The sequence below is a fragment of the Silurus aristotelis genome (assembly GCF_946808225.1).
Source record: "Silurus aristotelis genome assembly, chromosome: 19".
In the NCBI taxonomy this organism is placed as follows: Eukaryota; Metazoa; Chordata; class Actinopteri; order Siluriformes; family Siluridae; genus Silurus; species Silurus aristotelis.
This window is the reverse complement of record NC_139592.1, coordinates 5077274-5095234: the sequence shown is the minus strand read 5'-3', so window position 1 is coordinate 5095234 and position 17961 is coordinate 5077274. Positions and strand designations below refer to the sequence as shown.

General features: G+C 39.3%; 1 protein-coding gene across 1 annotated transcript in view; it reads left to right on the top strand.

Moving 5' to 3' along the window:
- The window catches only part of lgr6 (leucine-rich repeat containing G protein-coupled receptor 6), an 87433-nt gene that overhangs the window by 44163 nt on the left and 25309 nt on the right, over positions 1–17961 (top strand). Inside the window, exon 3 of the mRNA XM_083521110.1 lies at positions 17394–17465. Within this exon, the coding sequence (XP_083377236.1) occupies positions 17394–17465 (72 nt within the window). The remainder of the gene's footprint in view (positions 1–17393; positions 17466–17961) is intronic.

Here is a 17961-nt window from a genome sequence, read left to right as displayed (position 1 = left end):
AAAAAGTATTATATATATTTATTATATATATATATATATATATATATATATATATATATATATATATATATATATATATATATATATATATATATATATATATATATATACACCACTTTCTCTGCAACTAGAACTGGTCTACATGTGCAAGTGTTTTCAATAATATTAGAGTTCAATGTAGGGTGCAGGCTGCCCATTAATTGTGACAGGATAGCATTTTTATTTAATCTTAAACCTGCTCTGACTTCTCCAGTTACCTTCCACTATCCCTTAACTTAGCACTTTAAAAACCTCACACAAATTAACCCGAAATAACATTGTGTCTCTGCCACTTACCTCTGACCTCTGCTAATCACAAAAGCCTAACCCCTGCTAAACCCTAATCCAAAACCCTAACTCATCTACCCACTACTGATATTTGATACCACTTTTACACCCACCCTTTCACCCTTCAACTGCCATTCCAACATTTCTAACAACCCATTTACCATTTTTTACCCATTCCTCCTTTCTACAACAACTGATTATCATACTACTAATTACCCCTATAGACAAGTATACTATTTTACAACTCAAGCCTAAAACTACATTACATTCCCTTAAACAGCCCTTGAAGTACGCCTAATGACTCCATTAATGCTACTATCCCTCAATATACCGCCACCCAAAGACCCCTCATCTATCTCATTTACAACTTTTTCTTCCTTAAACCGCAACTATGTTTTTTAAATTACCCCCTGACACAAAAAATACCACCTTTTTAAATTTTTTATTAGAGACTAAAAATGCATTTTAGATCCTGGGTGTTAAAATCCGGATTTCATAGTCAAGAAAAAGGGTAGCAATCTGTTCATATCCACCCTCAATGTACGGCATGCGTGAGTGCAACTTCAGGAGAAAGTACTTACTTAATTGTGTGTGTGTGTGTGTGTGTGTGTGTGTGTGTGTGTGTGTGTGTGTGTGTGTGTGTGTGTGTGTGAGTGTGTGTTTGTGTGTGTGTGTGTGTGTGTGTGTGTGTGTGTGTGTGTGTGTGTGTGTGTGTGTGTGTGTGTAGGAATGCATGAACACCAACTCTAAGCTCAAGAGTTGACAAGAACAATATTCAAATATGTGTGTGATCAGATGGCTCAAATCCGAGCGGATCGTTCGTCTTCTGCACTGCTTGAGCTGCACAGCTGCAGATGCCTAAGCAAAAAAAAAAGAGGGATCAAAATTTTATCTCTCTCTTCCTCTCTTGTATATGTATTTTTTTTCCCTTCTGTCATTCCGTCAGTGGAGATGAAAAGCAGCAGATTGAATGAGGGAGAGTAAGACCAGCTGCTTTTTTAAGACCCCATATAGTCCCCACATACCTACCCCATACCCCTAAACTACTTCAGGCAAACCCCCCCACCCCCACCCCGGCCAGCCTGAATACACCCAATTGGTTAGTCAATCTACCTGCCAACTCCTCCAGCTATCAGTAGACTATCATTTAACTCCACAGTATCTCTACCTTCAGCACTCTCCACCTTCCAATGAGCTGTATTACTACCTGTCCAATCCCACCCCTTATTCAACTGCTTTAACTATCTTAGAAACCCCACATAGCAACTTCTTCTTTAATCCTACTCCAATTTCATCTTCCATCTGCCCAACAATCTAACAACTCCCCACTTCTAACTAACCAAACAATACATGTACTTACAATAAGATTGCAGCAATAGCAAATACCCAAAACTAATCCTTGACTTTCCTTGTTTTTTGTCTTACCACCACTACCTACTAGTTCTGACCACCCCTAAAATACCCACTTTCACCACTTACACTACCTCAAACAACCCTTCATATACTTACTACTAATACTTCACCTACCCCTTCTACCATTTATTTACCCCAATACCACAATACTTTACCTACTCCACCTATCCCCTCTCTAATCCACCTACTTCTCCTATCGCCTCTAACATTTATTTACCTCTAATACCTCAATACTCCACCTACCATGTACTCCTCCTATTCCCTCTACTATTTATTTATGCAACACTCCACTTACTTCACCTACCACCTCTCTACTCCACCTACTCCTCCTCAGAGGTTGGAAGTAACAAAGTACAAATACTTTGTTACTGTACTTAAGTAGATTTTTTGATGGTATCAGTACTTTACTTCACTATTTATTTTTTGCAGGCAATTTTTTAGTTCCCCTCATAAATTTTTTTACACAAATATCTGTACTTTCTACTTCTTACATTTTCAATCCAGGCTCTTTACTTTCGTTTTAATCTATTTCTTGACATGATCAATATTTTTTCTTCTCATATTTTTTCAGCCTATCAACCTATTTCTTGTCATTGCACGGCTTTTTCAAACTACCATGGTGTATCATTTCCTGGCACTACAGATATAGGTTAGCCAACGAATGAATCTAACAACGCGCAAGGCAGAAGGCAGCAAGAAGTATGGGGCTAATGTAGATAATCATCTTTGCTCAGTTCAGACGAAATACATTCATTAGATAACAAAAATGTGAAATTCTTTTGTATTAATAAATTAATATGATGTGAGGTCGAGTTACCAGCGTGAAACTAAGACACTTTTCTGCAGTGTGCCTTCTCCTATGACGACCGTCTAACCAAGAACCAATAGGATCGCTGCACCCGATGATGCAATTAGCGCAATTAACCAGTCAGGTGAACAGTACAGCCAGATGAGAAACTTATAGAGATATGGAGGCAAAAGGAGTGTTTGAATAACATTTTTATTATGAAGGCATGTCCTGAACAAAATTAACAATACAGATTGTTTAGGTTTGTTATTAGCGTACCATAAGTAAAGAGAACGTGGGTCTAAACATGTAACAGTTTTTGACTGTCATTGTTGACATTATGACAACTACAGTGTGACATCGGGATCATGTTTGTGTAGTCTGACACAAAACATGCAAAGAACTATTAAAAATTACTCAGTGTATTTACCTTGAAACTAATTCTTCTATTACCTGCCCACCCCAACCACTTATTCAACTGCTGTAACTTCCCTAAAATTGACACATGGCTACTTATACTTTAATCCTAATCCCATTGGATTCTTTAACTACTCATCTACTCCCTGGTCCTAGTGAAGTCTAACTACCATAAACTTCGTTCTATGCACATGTCACTCTGGGCACCCACAAGACAACCCACAAACACAAACAATGAACAGATCTTATATTTAATCAGAGATCTATATTGAAAAATTAAGCAACACACATATAAGTATTATGTCCTTTTTAATTTGCTTTGGTAAACACATTTTGGTCATTTGGAAAAACTGCTGAGGAGGACATGAGCACCATGGAGAGAGAGCGCTGTAACGACGTGTTAATTCTCCTGCGGCTGGCGATGCGGAGATGCGTGACCACAGCGTTTGAAACACAAACCCCATCTGAGCTGTGGGAGGTTTCGAACGAGCAACCAAAATCATTTATATTATTTACAGCCGAAACGATCCAAAGTTTACAAAGTTTCACAACTTTGAAATTGAACAAGCCGAAGAAGGACGGCAATGTTATTAGAAGCTGATGAGGATGGAAAGATTGTGAGCGAGCGTGTCAGCTCATCAGGGAGACGATGGGAGGTAAATGACAGCGTTTCTTAATCAGGCGAGAAACGCACAGCGCCTTCTACCTCCTGGTCCACTAAACACAACGCCGCAGCAAAACACACAAATCACGCTCCGGACGCAGTTTCGGAATTCACATCTGCTGTGCGTGTGTTTACACGTGTAATTTGTGTATTTTCACACAAAAACCGTGTTTACAGTTTCAGGCTGCAGTGAAAAATCGGAGTAACGAGAAGCATTCGGCGGCAGATAAATCATTTTCAAGTCGTCCAAGAATGCATTATTACAGGCCACCCATCGCTATTATTGTCGTTATAACTATTTTTTTGTCTTAATATATTTCACGATTTTGTAAACAGGATCAGGAGGATAATCTGGTCTATAGATGAGCAGACCAACTTGCACCATGTTTACACCAATTGTTGGACTGCTATACAGCGGAGGACATTGTCATAGACATAAGTCATATGTAATGATCTAATAACTGTGGGACAATCAGACACACAGATGTTAAAAAGCTCTAATTGTTTTACCAGTCTGTAAAATATGTAAAAGCTGAAAGGGGAGGATTAGGACTTAGTCACACAAGGGGACCAGGAGAACCCCATACAATACAAAAACTGAATGATTTTGGTATTTAAATTGCTTTTCTGCACAATAATCTGTTAGGAAGCATGCTATAATGAATGCCCCCTTTGTGCCGAGTGCCTGTGCGTATCCGTGTATGTGTGTCCCCTTAAGACGTTTGCGGGATTCAGAAAAGCAGCGCTTCACATACAGCAAAACTCAAGAATGGTGCAGAGAGAATCAGGTGTCAAAACAGAAAAACTGAAAAGCAGAAGTAGAAAAAGAGGAGAGAGCAAGATGGGAAAGACAGCTAGTCAGCCAGTTTTCAAAAAAAGAAAAAGTTATTAATGTTCCCTATTTTGTGTTGCAATTCTAAAGTTAGCCCGTATGAAGCTGTTTTAATAAACATTAATTAAAAATTCTATCAGCTACTCCAAAGATTATCCACTCCACAGTATTTCCAACTATTAATCTTTTTCCAGTTTTTTTAACATGCCAACAGATGGCAGCACAAGGCTGCATGCACATTCATAGGGAGCACCGACCTTCATAAGTCAGTGTGTCAAAAAACATTGTCCTGTGTACATTCTGTGCTATTCTGACCACATGCATAACCACGTCTGCGATTTCATCATGGACAGCAAGTTAGAACAAAGAGCAAATTCAACATGAAACTTGCTACAGAGACGTTTGATATGATTTAGAAAGTTTACAGCAATACTGCAACGAGTCGTTTGAGGTGCTTGTTGTGGCACGAGTGCTGCAAGAGTGGAATAACTTCACTGGAAAATAATGAGAGATCAGAAAAAACTTAAATAAGCTCAACCTCCGAAAAATTTGCACCCGTTCGGCAACTTCCACAATGTTGCTGCCGTTGTCGGTCTGTCAAATGGAACAGTCCAGGCGATCCTTACGTGATTTGAACATGCGCCGTGTTGCTGAAGTGTGTCAAAGTCTGTTAAGAACTCTGAATCGTGTCATAGATGAACCATCCATCATGTCGAGGATTATCATCGGTGACGAAACTTGGGTGTACAGGTATGACCATGAGACTAACCAACAGTCCACAATGGAAGAGCCAATCATCTCCACGAAAAAAAGGGAGGCAGGTCTGCAGCTCGACCAAGTGCATGCACATCATCTTTTTCGATATTGTGCATCGAAAATTCGTTCCCAGGGGCAAGACCGCCAACGGGGTGTTCTAGTACCAGATTTTAAGGCGTACGAGGGAACGATTGTTGTTACATGTAGCACCAAAGATCAGATAATTGGGGGATAGGGCACCTGGGCCCAGAAACCCTAGCGGTGCCCCTGATCGTAAATGCTGGTGCGAAATAAAGGACGCAAACTTCAAACAATACGACTTTGCTGGAACGGAAGATGAGCCGTTCTTAAGTTTAAGCGTTCCAATTAAAATGAGCTTTGATTATTTTGCTAAAAGGTCAAAGGTCACCTTCGTCTCACTGTGCTGTCGGAGGATTTTGATTGACGCATGTCAGGGCAGGTGACGGTGTGTTTGTATCTTCGTGTTTGTGTGTATGGGTGTGTAAACCTACCGCAGTGTTTTGGCTAGTTTCCCACTCTGAGTCCTGCCATAATAAACCATAACCCAGCAGCTCTGCTCATATGGAGTAAATTACACACACACACACATACACACACACACACACACGCACGCACGCCATGATAATTTGTAGCATGTCTTGTTCTGTACAGCGCCACACAGATAAATGCTGTGCATAAATGAACACACATTTATCTTACTAACCTTTTGATTACCTTTAATTGATGTTTATTTCATTAATTTATGCTATGCTAAGCCTAAATCTAACCCCAAAGTAAACCGAATGAACCGTATTTAAAGTTTTTGTTTTGTTTTGCTTAATAAAGGCAGCTTTGTTAAAAAAACAACAAAAAAAACACACTCACACAGATCAACTGAGGTTAAGAACGAGCTCAGCTAGCTCCAACCTCGGCTTTTGCTAGCTAACGTCAGTCACGTTTCAATTGAATTCAGATCAGATTTATTTGTATATTGCTGTGAACTGTATCAGAGCAGCTTAACAGAATGAAATCGATTGCGAATATACATTTTAGCACTATAAAATAATTTGCACTATAATTTAGTCTGTAATAAGCGAGCCAATTGCGACAATATCACAACATCCCTGGGATGGTATGAAGAAGAGACCTTGAGAGGAACCAGACTCTTAGGAGAACCAATCCTTATCTGGGTGACACTAAATGTCTATTCATTACAGTTCTGCTCCTTTGTTCATGATTATCTTAATATTACATCTAAATCTTTACATTTATTGCATTTGTCAGATGACCTTTTTATATTCTACGTTCTGTACACATTTTGTGCCTAACATATATAATATATAATTCTTCTTCTTCTTTCGGCTGCTCCCATTAGGGGTCGCCACAGCGGATCATCCGTCTCCATACCACCCTGTCCTCTATATCTGCCTCTTTTACACCAACTACCTGCATGTCTTCCCTCACCACATCCATGAACCTCCTCCTTGGCCCTCCTCTTTTCCTCCTACCTGGTGGCTCCATCTTCAGCATTTTTCTACCAATATAATTCATGTCCCTTCTCTGCACATGTCCAAACCATCTCAATCTCGCCTCCCTCACCTTGTCACCAAAACATCCTACATGTGCTGTCCCTCTAATAAACTCATTTCTAATCTTGTCCATCCTCGTCACTCCCAACGAAAACCTCAACATCTTTAGCTCTGCTACCTCCAGCTCCACCTCCTGTCTTTTACTCAATGCCACTGTCTCTAATCCATACAACATCGCAGGTCTCACCACAGTCCTATAAACTTTCCCTTTCATTCTTGCAGATACTCTTCTATCACAAATCACTCCTGTCACTCTTCTCCACCCACTCCACCCTGCCTGCACTCTTTTCTTTACTTCCCTAACACACTCTCCATTACTTTGCACTGTTGACCCCAGGTACCTGAACTCCTCCACCTTCTTCCCCTCTTCTCCCTGCAACCGCATCACTCCACTGCCCTCCCTCTCATTCACACACATGTACTCTGTCTTACTCCTACTGACTTTCATTCCCCTTCTCTCCAGCGCATATCTCCACCTCTCCAGGCTCTTCTCAACCTGCTCTCTACTCTCACCACAAATCACAATATCATCTGCAAACATCATAGTCCAGGGAGACTCCTGTCTGACCTCGTCCGTCAACCTGTCCATCACCACTGCAAACAGGAAAGGGCTCAGGGCCGATCCTTGATGCAGTCCAACCTTCACCCTGAACCAGTCTGTCGTACCTACTGCACACTTTACTGCCGTCACACTGTCCTCATACATGTCCTGCACCACCCTCACATACTTTTCTGACACACCTGACTTCCTCATACAATACCACAACTCCTCTCTCGGCACCCTGTCGTACGCTTTCTCTAAATCCACAAATACACAATGCAGCTCCTTCTGTCCTTCTCTATACTTCTCCATCAACATCCTCAAAGCAAATAAGGCATCTGTGGTGCTCTTCCTCGGCATGAAACCATACTGTTGCTCACAGATGGTCACCTCTTCTCTCAGCCTGGCTTCCACTACTCTTTCCCATAACTTCATGGTGTGACTGATCAACTTAATTCCCCTGTAGTTACTGCAGGTCTGCACATCTCCCTTATGCTTAAAGATCGGTACCAGCACACTCCTTAATATATATAATATATAATACAATATATATTCTTAGAGTATGTGCTCACCAGCTGCTGCATATTTTTACACTGCCTAGAGCCTTTATACAGCATTTATTTGTTGCACTTACTCAACAGCTCATGATCATCTTTCAGTGTTATAGCCTTTATATTTATTTGCTGTGCATTTATTTACTTATTTTCTAGTGTACATATATCTGCACATTTATTTGCTCTTCGCAATTTGTACATTTGCTACTATGTGCATTTCTGGTAAATGCTAATCTCCATCCATCCATCAATCCATCCATCCATCCATCCATCCATCCATCCATCCATCCATCCATCCATCCGAGGTGTAGTTTAGGGTTTTGAAGGTGAGGTGCGCAGAGTCGATCAGAGGAATATCGGAATGCTGCGGTGTAAAGTGCTAGCGTGCTAAGCATCTGTTTTGAAAACAAGCGAACATGACATTTTTATAGTTACACATACGACAAACAGCTTTCAGACAAACAGCTTTCAAAAAAACATTTCAAATCGTATTTAACCAAGGCATACAACCGGTTCTCACAGAATGTCAAACTTCACTCCCAAGTGCAGCCTGTGTTTAGATGAACACGTCTCTGATGTGAAGTGTTTTCATGTTGTTCACACTGTGGAGAGAAAACATATCAGGGGTTAGAGAGTAAAATAGAGAACAGAGCACATGGTTAGTCATGCTGAATGGCTCAGTAGTAGCGGTTTGGAGGTGACGATTGATATCATAGAGCATTTACAGTATCTCACAAAAGTGAGTACACCCCTCACATTTCAGCAATCATTCTAGTACGTCTTCCCAAGGGACAATACTATAGAATTGAAACTTGGATATATTTAAGAGTAGTAAATGTGCAGCTTGTATAGCAGTACAGATTTACTGTCTTCTGAAAATACCAACATACAGTACAACCATTACAGTCTAAATAGCTGGCAACAAAAGTGAGTACACCTTAAGTGATAACAGCTGTACGTCGCTTAACCATGCAAAGCCACATGTCCTATTCATCATGTTCATGTTTTTGTCTGCTTGACAGGATCTTACAAATTTCATATTAGAGCACTAAAATTTGGTGCTTTGAGTACAATTCTCTCATACTGACCACTGGATGTTTAACATGCACCTCATGGCAAAGGCTCTCTAAAGATTTAAGAATTAGACTCGTTGCTCTCCACAAAAATGCCGAGGCTATAAGAAGATATGTAACACCCTGGAACTGAGTTACAGCACAGTGGTCAAGGTCATACAGAGGTTTTCCAAGCAAGGTTCCACTTGGAACAGACTTTGCAAAGGTTCATCAAAGAAGTTGGGTCCTCGTGCTGTGCGTCAGGTGCAGAAGCTGCTTCAAAAAACAGACGCTTGAGTGCTGCAGCATTGCTTTAGCAGTTGCAGAGACAGAAGGTCCACTTGTCAGTGCTCAGACCAAATGGCATACATTGCATCAAGTCGGTTTGTATGGTGGTCATCCCAGAAGGAGCCTCTTCTAAAGCTGGCTTACAGTTTGCTAAAGAAAACCTGCCAAAGAGCATGAATTACTGGAACTATGTCTTGTGGTCTGATGACAAATAAAATAAACTTGTTTGGCTCAGATGGTGTCCAGCATGTGTGGTGACACCCTGGTGAGGAGTAGCAAAACATTTTGTCTTGCCTACAGTCAAGCATGGTGGTGGTAGCATCATGGTCTGAGGCTGCATGAGTGCTGCTGGTTCTGAGAAGCTGCGGTTCATTGAGGGCAACATGGATTTCAACATATAATGTGACATTCTAAAGCAGAACATAATGCCATCCCTTCAGAAACCGGGACGGACTGCAGTTTTCCAACATAATAACGACCCCAAACACATAGCCAAGATGACAACTGGGTTGCTTAGCAAGCTAAAGGTGATGGAGTGGCCAAGTATGTCTCCCGACCTAAACCCTATTGAGCACCTGTGGGGCATCCTCAAGTGGAAGGTGGAGATGCACCATGTGTCTAACATTCAGCAGCTCTGTGATGTCAAAATACAAAATATTGACTATTTTGACTATAATTTAACTATTATAGTATTGTCCCTTGAGAAGATATAATAAAATGGTTGCTGAAATGTGAGGGGTGTACTCACTTTTGTGAGATACTGTATGCGTAAACGAAAATCTCAAATTGGTTTTGCAAACACTATGCATAGCATTCTCTAAATCCATTCAGGCTGTGGGTTTTTTAAGAAAAGTAAAAAGAATGGGTTGCTCAGCTTGAGATGATTATTTCAGATGTCACAAGATGTCACACTGCATCTGAACATATTTTGTACACTTTTCTGGCCAGAAGCTTCAGAATCCTTGATGTTACAATCTAGTTGATATTTAATCAGTGTGCTGGTTTCTCAGTGGGAATACAAACACTGCACTTTTCAGAGCAAGAAAGAAGTTTACGGATTTTCATAACTGAATTTAAGTTTTTTTGAGAAAAAATAATCTTGCGTGCTTGATGACAGACTGATGGTTTGGAAAGTGTGTTAGCGGATAATCTGCCAAGTCAAATTGCCATTTTCTGTAAAAGTATTCAGATTTTGATTGCATTTATTTGACAAAACCTTCTACCTCCTTGCAGGACAAGCTCTTCTTTCACCATGAGTTATATTCGGACATAGGTTTGTTCAACTGCTGGCCAAAAGCTTTTCTTTTTGATTATACACATTTCTACTTTTAGCTTTGATTGGCCGTTATAATGACTTCCACTCACTCTTCACTAGATTTTGGAGTGTGCTTGTGGGGATTGTTGTTTATTCAGCCACAAGGGTGTTAGTAAAGTCAGGTACTGATGTAGGTGAGGTGAGGAGGCCTGCGGTGCATTCAGCAGTCCAGTTCATCCCAAAGGTTCAGTCGGATTGAGGTCAGAGCTCTGTAGCAGGCAGCTTAAGATCTTCCACTCTTACCCATGTCTTTATGGAGTGGGCCATTGACCTTCTTGTTCAAGTGAAGAGATATTTTTATGCTAACACATCCAAAGACATACAATTTAATGCCTTCAGGAGCCACATATGGCTGGGAAAGTCAGGTGTCCCAATACTTATTTCCTGTGTAGCTTTCCAGTGTAGCTTGAAATTAATGTAAACACCATTTATTACATTAATAATTTGGTAAGGGCACCAGAAAACAAAAAAGGCAATTACATGAATAAAACCTATAGTTGGAAGTAAAATTTGGGACAAAAGGCTGAAGATGGCGCCACAAATCCCACATCACATAAAGATTAGAGGGAACATGTTCAGGACTCGTTCTCATCCTGATCACTGCTTACTTTCTTTATTTACACTCAAGTCCCTGTCATTAATGGCGTCTCTGCCTCCTTCAGCCCCGATTCATGTTTGTTAACTGTAATTAAATATTATCAGGGGTTTGAGTTGCGCTTTAGGCATTTTTAACCTGCGTATTAAAGCTTCCCTGTAAAACTGTCACTCGAACGTTTTTTTTTTTTTTTTTTTTTTTTTTTTTTGCATTGAAACTCGCATTGTCACCTGTCTAGACTTTATAGCATCAAAGCTGAAACATATATTATAACCCTGTATATGTCTACAATTCCAAGGTTTTTTCACTCTGATGCTAATGAATGTAGTCAATCGACCGGAAAAATCTCCCCTCCATATTTGGGATTCGCATGTCACAGGAAGGCTTTTAGGCTTTTAATACTTTTATCTCATAAGCAAAAAATAAGAGCAAACATACACAATCAGAAGAATGACAAAAATCACTAGAGAGAGCCAGTTCTCTCTGTGCCTCATTTTGATGCAGGTCAAGGCAAATTAAATGCTGCTTATATACAGCAGTATTTCTCTTCTACCAAGAAGGACAAAGTTACTCTCTGACCAGCGATTTAAAAAAATTGAGCTCCTTAAATCAGTGAAAATCACCACCAGCTAGTATAGAGTTCTACCTTCTTTATTCAAATTTCTTGACTTTAAATATTTGGGATCGAAGAAAGCAATCTGACCTCACAGCTTCAATTCTGATTTCAGGTTATAGTCTATGTTCATTTTCACATGTTCTCCCTGGTCCATGTGGGTTTTAGAGTTTCCTCAGACCTCTCAGAAACATATATGTGACTGTATAATGAGCATGTATAATGAGCACCATCCAGGGTGTATTCACACCTCAAGAACTACAAATGTCCTGCTAAACCCTGACCAGGAGGAACCGCATATGAAAGATTAATGAATGAATAATTGAATAACTGTTGCGTTATTTCTTCATAAATAACTTCTAGGATTAGCACTGACCATCTGGAAACCACAGTGTGTGTCTGTGTGTGGTTGTGTCTGTGTGTGGGTGGGTGGGTGTATGAGAAAGACATGTTTTTCTTAGCCACATGGGCGCTAATAAGCTCGGACAGGGAGACAAGTGGAAGCACACCGAACCTGATCCAACACTTTACAAGACAATCCAATGCACCACATGCAGCACACTTCCCCAGAGGCCAAAGGTCAGAGTGACGATAAAGCCATCTTTTGGTTTCAGAGAGAGTATAAGCGGAGTTTTTTCCATTCCCAAGTCAGGTTTAAAATGTTTTTCAGCCCGAGGACAGTGTCTCAAATTTTCCACTCTATGCTGAAATACCAACACGGTGATCTCATCAGATAATTAAGACCATTTGATCGAAGATTTGTAAGCAAAGTACCAGGGATTCAGTCACTCTGAATACACAATCACCACCTAGTGCCATATACAGAGCGAGAGTTAATGTCTTTTGCATCCGGTGTAGTGATGTACGCTGTAAAAAAGCCTAGAAAGGACTTGTTTCATTGGAAATGCAATCAAATAAATTCATCCTCCCTTTTATAGTCTTCAGTTTCGCATTGTAACGCGGGATAGGAAGCCTTTAAAGACAAATGGCTTATTGTCATTTCAAGTGTATACTGCTTAAATCAAATCCAATCCAATTTTATTTGCTACATACACATACATACAGAGTATGACATGCAGTGAAATGCTTTTTATGACGGCCCGGCATTGCGTGGAATATATATATATATATATATATATATATATATATATATATATATATATATATATATATATATATATATATATATATATATAAAGGAATGGAATGGAATGGTATAAATTCATCCTCCCTTTTATAGTCTTCAGTTTCGCATTGTAACGCGGGATAGGAAGCCTTTAAAGACAAATGGCTTATTGTCATTTCAAGTGTATACTGTTTAAATCAAATCCAATCCAATTTTATTTGCTACATACACATACATACAGAGTATGACATGCAGTGAAATGCTTTTTATGACGGCCCGGCATTGCGTGGAATATATATATATATATATATATATATATATATATATATATATATATATATATATATATATATATATATATATATATATATATATAAAGGAATGGAATGGAATGGTATATAAAGGGAATGGAATGAGGAAAAATAAACCAAGACGCTTTAAAAGCAGGAGAACATCACTGGAAAATGATGAGAGATCAGGAAGACCTTCAAGAAGCTCAACCGTCGAAATGATTGTCGGAGAATAATCCACATGCAGATTTGGCTTCTGCGGACTTCGCCCTCTTCCCGAAGATGAAGATCCAGCTCAAATGTCGATGTCTAGACACCACTGCTGATATCCAGCACGAATAGCAAAAGGTCCTTAACAAGCTTCGAGAAGAAGACTTCCAGGACATATTCCAGATATGGCATATTCTATATTATAATAAAATACTGGATATGTAAATGTTTTTTTTTTTACTTCAGCAGCAGGGCTTTATTGGAAAAGCTGCAGAGAAGGTGTTCACTAAGTGTATATGTAGGTATGTGTGTTTGTCCAGTCCAGTCCAGTCTCTTCTTGTTAACAGTCTCATGGCATTTGTCCTTAATCTTATTTGTGTCACTGAAGCCTGCGTTAATGTTATTGAGACGCTACACCCCATTCACACACAACAAAAAAACAATTGTGAAGCGATCTCTTTAATTCTAATGTAGCGACAGGATAAACTATGCTTCAAAAATGCATTTACAATCCAAAGGAATTCTTTACTATTCCAAAAGCTTATTTAACTTTATATTATAGTTTGATATAACAATACCGTCATTTCATCTTATAACAGGTCACTGAAACCAATAGAGGCATAACATCATTCACAGTGTGAGATTCACATTACACTAATTCCTCTGGGTGTTGTGGTTGTGTGCAAAGCAGGGCGTACTTCTCTTTTTCATGTGTACGTCTTTTCAAAGACAAGGTGAAGATTTCTCAGAGGCTGACAGTCTGGTTTTGAGTTGAAGGGGGACGAAATGCAAAACAAATGTGTTTCACGGCAAGGGAGAATTAGTCAACAAATAGTTGTCCAATAAAGTACAATAAATAAAGATCTAAGTTATGATTAAATGACAAGCACAATACACACAGATCACAGCTGGCATGGAAAAAAAAAAAAACATAAAGAAGCGCACACACATCTCTCTACACTGATTCCACTGAGCAGTGGCCAACTGTTGATGGAAACAGAGGCTGCACCAAAAGCAGAGTGCCTGACAATGGTCAAATTTTTCTTCCACCCCATGCACACAATACTCCTTCTCGGTTTTGAGTGCAATTACTTCTCCGAAAACAAACGCAAATTTAGCCCCTACAAAAAAAAAAGAGGGACATAATTAAAGTTTTATGGTATTTTGTCCCCCAATGAAGCGTTTAAGAGAATACAGATGCCTAGCATGGCGGAGGGGGTTAGCTGCTAATGCTAAACATGCAGCCGTAATTCTCAGAATTCTCCAACCAGTTCAGTGGTTAAGGGGTTGGAATTTGAATGAGAAGGTTGTGAGTTTAAATCCCAGTACCACCAAGCTGTCATTGCTGGTACCCTGAGAAAGGCCTTTAACTCTCAACTGCTCAATTGTATAAAAATTTACGTGGATCTGGAAAAAGGTGTCTGCTAAATACCACAAATGACCAAAACTTACTAAGAATAAGTCCTGATTAAAACATTTACAATTTGGCCAATGCTCTCACCCAGAGTGACTTACAGTTATCTCATTTATACACCTGAGCAGGTCAGGGGCCTTTCTCATGGGCCCAACAATGGCAGCTTAATGTCGCTGAGAATTGACCTCATGTCCTTTAGATCAGTAAGTTTAAGACCTTAACCATTGAGCTACCACTCCCACTTTAAAAATTAAGCTCAGTGGTTAAGGCCCTTGTTTACTATTTGGAAGGTCGTGGGGTTTAAGCCCCATTATCCAAAGGAATAATTTTTCTTAACAATAATAATAATAATAATAAGTTGTGTCATTCTGCAGGTTTAGCGCTGAAAATCAGGAAAAGCTAGAACTCACACCTCGAATAATGAGATTTGGACTCACACCGATGTGTTGGGCTCTCACAAAATAAACCAACAAAATAGAAGATAAAAGTTACAACCTAAATCCCAATGAGAAAGAATTGTAACTCTTCCAAATGGTGTGTGAAAAATAAACATTCAGGGTTGAGGTTAGCGGTTGTGGTTACTTAAAATGAAATAGGGGTTGTGTCAGGCTGGAAAGGTTTTCAAACAATGATTGTATCAAACATTGCATTTTATGATTTTTTATGATAGATGGAGTTAGCTAGCTTATGGCATCATAACACCTTAACTCTGGACTGTCACTTCAACTCTGAACTTGCACAGCACAGTGTCACTATACCACACCATACTGCACATGAACACTTTAACATCAATCACACTAAATCACTTTAATTTGTACTGTTGATATCTGCCATATGCATCCATCCCCATCTAGATTCATGTATATACATATATTTTCAATAGTTTATACTTTTTTATTTATCTACTTTATTTTTTATCCTTAAATTATATAATTTTTTTATGCTTAAATGTTGGACAGTTGTACAAAGCATTTCACTGCATGTCGTACTCTGTATGTGTATTTGACAAATAAAATTTGGACTTGGACTTGAACTTGAACTAGCATGTAAATATGTATGTGACAAATAAAATTTGGACTTGGACTTGAACTTGAACTAGCATGTAAATATGTACAGGCTTAAATGAGCTACTCAGCAAAAACAAGATATGCTGACAAGATTTAAGTCATTTCCAAAAATGTTCATGCCAGTTTTTAACTTGACAGCCAACCTTATACTAAAATACATATAAAACACTTTTCCTAACATTAGCCTGGTTAGCGGGCTAAAACAAGCTAACATGACAGGATTGCTGAGAGGGTTTTCCCCTCCAAGTTATCTTTAAATTGTTCATATTTTTGCTGTTAATGCTCGGCAGCTCGCTAACATCAACTCTCCTGACAAGAATTTGAAGTCTCACTCAAATATTGTAAAGATACCCCAATGCTAGCTTGGTTAGCATGGTGGCAGGGTTTTGAATGTTATTGTCAGAAAGGTTTAAAATATTCAGCACTGATGCCAGCAAGTGCTGATCGGCTCATCACTCACACCAATGACTGCACTGCACTGACCTGTCAAATCTTACACCTTGCTTTGTGTGTGTGTGTGTGTGTGTGTGTGTGTGTGTGTGTGTGTGTGTGTGTGTGTGTCTGTGTGTGTGTCTGCGTGTGTGATGGTGCTTTGAGGTTTGGCATGGCCCAGTGTGTCAGCTACTAAAAACTCCAGTCTGTGTTTGTGTTTGTGTTTGTGTGTGTGTGTGTGTGTGTGTGTGTGTGTGTGTGTGTGTGTGTGTGTGTGTATACTTCACTTTGATCTTTATGTAGTCAAATGTGGAGTGACAAAATAATAAATCTTTTTGAGAGGATACTGTCATAAAGGGACACAAATACATAATGGAAGCGAGAAAAAGACAAACAGAATAATGGAGAAAGAGCTAGACCGTAAGACAGGAAGAGAAAGTGACAGAGAGAAGATAAACAGACAAAGAGACACACACAGACCAAAAGAGAGACTAAAAAAAGTATGGAAAATGAAGTGAAGGATAAAAACCATAAGAGGAAGACGAGACAGAGACAGGGACAATGCAAAAGAGAGTGACTGGGATAAAGAGAAAGACTAAAGAAAGAAAGAACGAAAGAAAGAAAGAAAAACATTTGAGAAACCAGATGCAGAAATGGAGACCGTGATGGAAAGATAGAGAAAACCAGACGCAATGCAAAGAGATGAAAGAGTGTGAGAAAGAGTGACATACAGAGACAGAGAGAAAAGAGAGGAGAAAATAAAAATAAAAATTAGCCAGACAAGCAGACAGAGAGGCTGGGATATTCAGGATGTGGGGGAAAAAAGGAGTTTTGTAATATAGAACCCCCCCTCTCTCTTTCTCCCTCTCTCTACCTTTTATTTCCACTCTCTCTATCTTTCACCTCCTTTGAACTATCTCCACGATGTAACAAAGACTGCAGACCATCTATTACTGTCTGTGGGCTCATTGCACATGTTGTTCTACTATTTGATGTTACACACACACACACACACACACACACACACACACATACACACACACACACACACACACACACACACACACATTTCTGGTAAAGGTGTCTCACTGTCACTCTTCTTTCTTTGCAGGCGTCTCTCTGGGAATCAGCTCCGACACATCAGTGGCTCAGCTCTGCGTGGCCTGACTGCTCTCAAAATCCTGTACGTACACGTGGACATACACACTTACACGGATGGAAAGATGGATGGACGTCAGTCTGTCTTTCTTTTTACATTAATTGTCCTTTAATACTATTTTCCCTTTCCATTTCTTTGAACGCATAAAATACCTTTCAATATCACACCATCCCTATTTTTATTTATTTATTTTTTATTATTTCCATACCTCCCTTACTTTTAAAATATTCTTCACCATTACTTTATCCATCTTTCTTTCTTTCTTTCTTTCTTTCTTTCTTTCTTTCTTTCTTTCTTTCTTTCTTTCTTTCTTTCTTTCTTTCTTTCTTTCTTTCTTTCTTTCTTTCTAAATGTCACATTTTATTTAAACACAAAGAAAGCAAGGAATGTGCAAGCAAAATAAATAAATTGTGATCATAATAAGTATGTGTTAGGATTACAATCAGTGCCCCCCTCCCCCACACCTCATTCCAATCCCTTCTTCTTTCTTTCACATCAACAATCAAAATTAAGAGATTTT